This window comes from Bactrocera latifrons, unplaced genomic scaffold (genome assembly GCF_001853355.1).
Source record: "Bactrocera latifrons isolate USDA-ARS-PBARC rearing strain unplaced genomic scaffold, ASM185335v1 scaffold_46, whole genome shotgun sequence".
In the NCBI taxonomy this organism is placed as follows: Eukaryota; Metazoa; Arthropoda; class Insecta; order Diptera; family Tephritidae; genus Bactrocera; species Bactrocera latifrons.
This window is the reverse complement of record NW_017537112.1, coordinates 391950-392909: the sequence shown is the minus strand read 5'-3', so window position 1 is coordinate 392909 and position 960 is coordinate 391950. Positions and strand designations below refer to the sequence as shown.

Here is a 960-nt window from a genome sequence, read left to right as displayed (position 1 = left end):
AATTTTGTCATCTTCGAATTTTCACTTTTAATACATTAACATATTCACTCATCGCACAATCGACCTTCCTCTATTCATTAACTGAAAGTTATTGCGTCTGTCCGAAACCTGATAAGCGTCATCAAAAAACGCAAAAAAATTGTATTATTAATTAATTATATATATAATATTATATATATATATATATATATTATTTCTTGTATTATATTTGTATATGCATCTAGTGTTGGGCTATCAGCTCCGACCGTGCATAGGTCAGCGCCAATCACTATTCTTTATATGGTATACACACAAATATGTGAATAAAAAATTCATAAATGAARCAAAGCCAAGCCATTAGTTGATAAACTTCAAGAATTGTAGTTTAATTTTAGCGCTCGGTGCGTGCGGTCTTGAGAACTTGTGAACGAAGTCGAACGAAACATGAGCATCCCTAAGCGGTGCTGGCAGTTTGCAATACTGCTTGTTAGTATTAAAATACTTAAGTTTAAATTTGAAATATAATATCATACATATATTTGTGTATATAGCTCTACTAAACAGATAATTACAAGCAATTACAAAAAAAAAAAAACCAAAATATTTCGAAAACAATATCTGGTTATTAGAAAAGAAAAAATGAAGTTTTGTGAGAATAAGCCAACAGGATTAAATTGTGYTACAAATGAAAAACCGCATGAAAAACAAAAATTTTAAATATAAAAAACGTAAACTTTGGCTCAGCTATAATAGCCTACGCAGATGAATTTAGCACGAAAGGGTTAAAAAAACGTATTTCTTGATTTTGTTRGACCATTTATTATGACAGCKATAYGCTACAGTAGTCCAATCTGAACCATATGTTCGCAGATTGTAGTTGATTGATGTTGTCTTTGACAGTAATTAATTCCAAATTTCATGAAAATAAACAAATTTTTTCTAATTAGAACTTGATTTTGATCGTACAGTTTGTATGCCAGC

The 960-nt window shown here is 29.8% G+C and overlaps 1 protein-coding gene across 1 annotated transcript in view; it reads left to right on the top strand.

The window, feature by feature from the left end:
* The first annotated feature begins 370 nt into the window (after nt 1-370).
* LOC108973152 (angiotensin-converting enzyme-like) overlaps nt 371-960 on the top strand; it is a 5741-nt gene continuing 5151 nt past the window's right edge. The window contains exon 1 of the mRNA XM_018940209.1: nt 371-465. Coding sequence (XP_018795754.1) covers nt 424-465 — 42 coding nt within the window. The 5' untranslated portion in view covers nt 371-423. The remainder of the gene's footprint in view (nt 466-960) is intronic.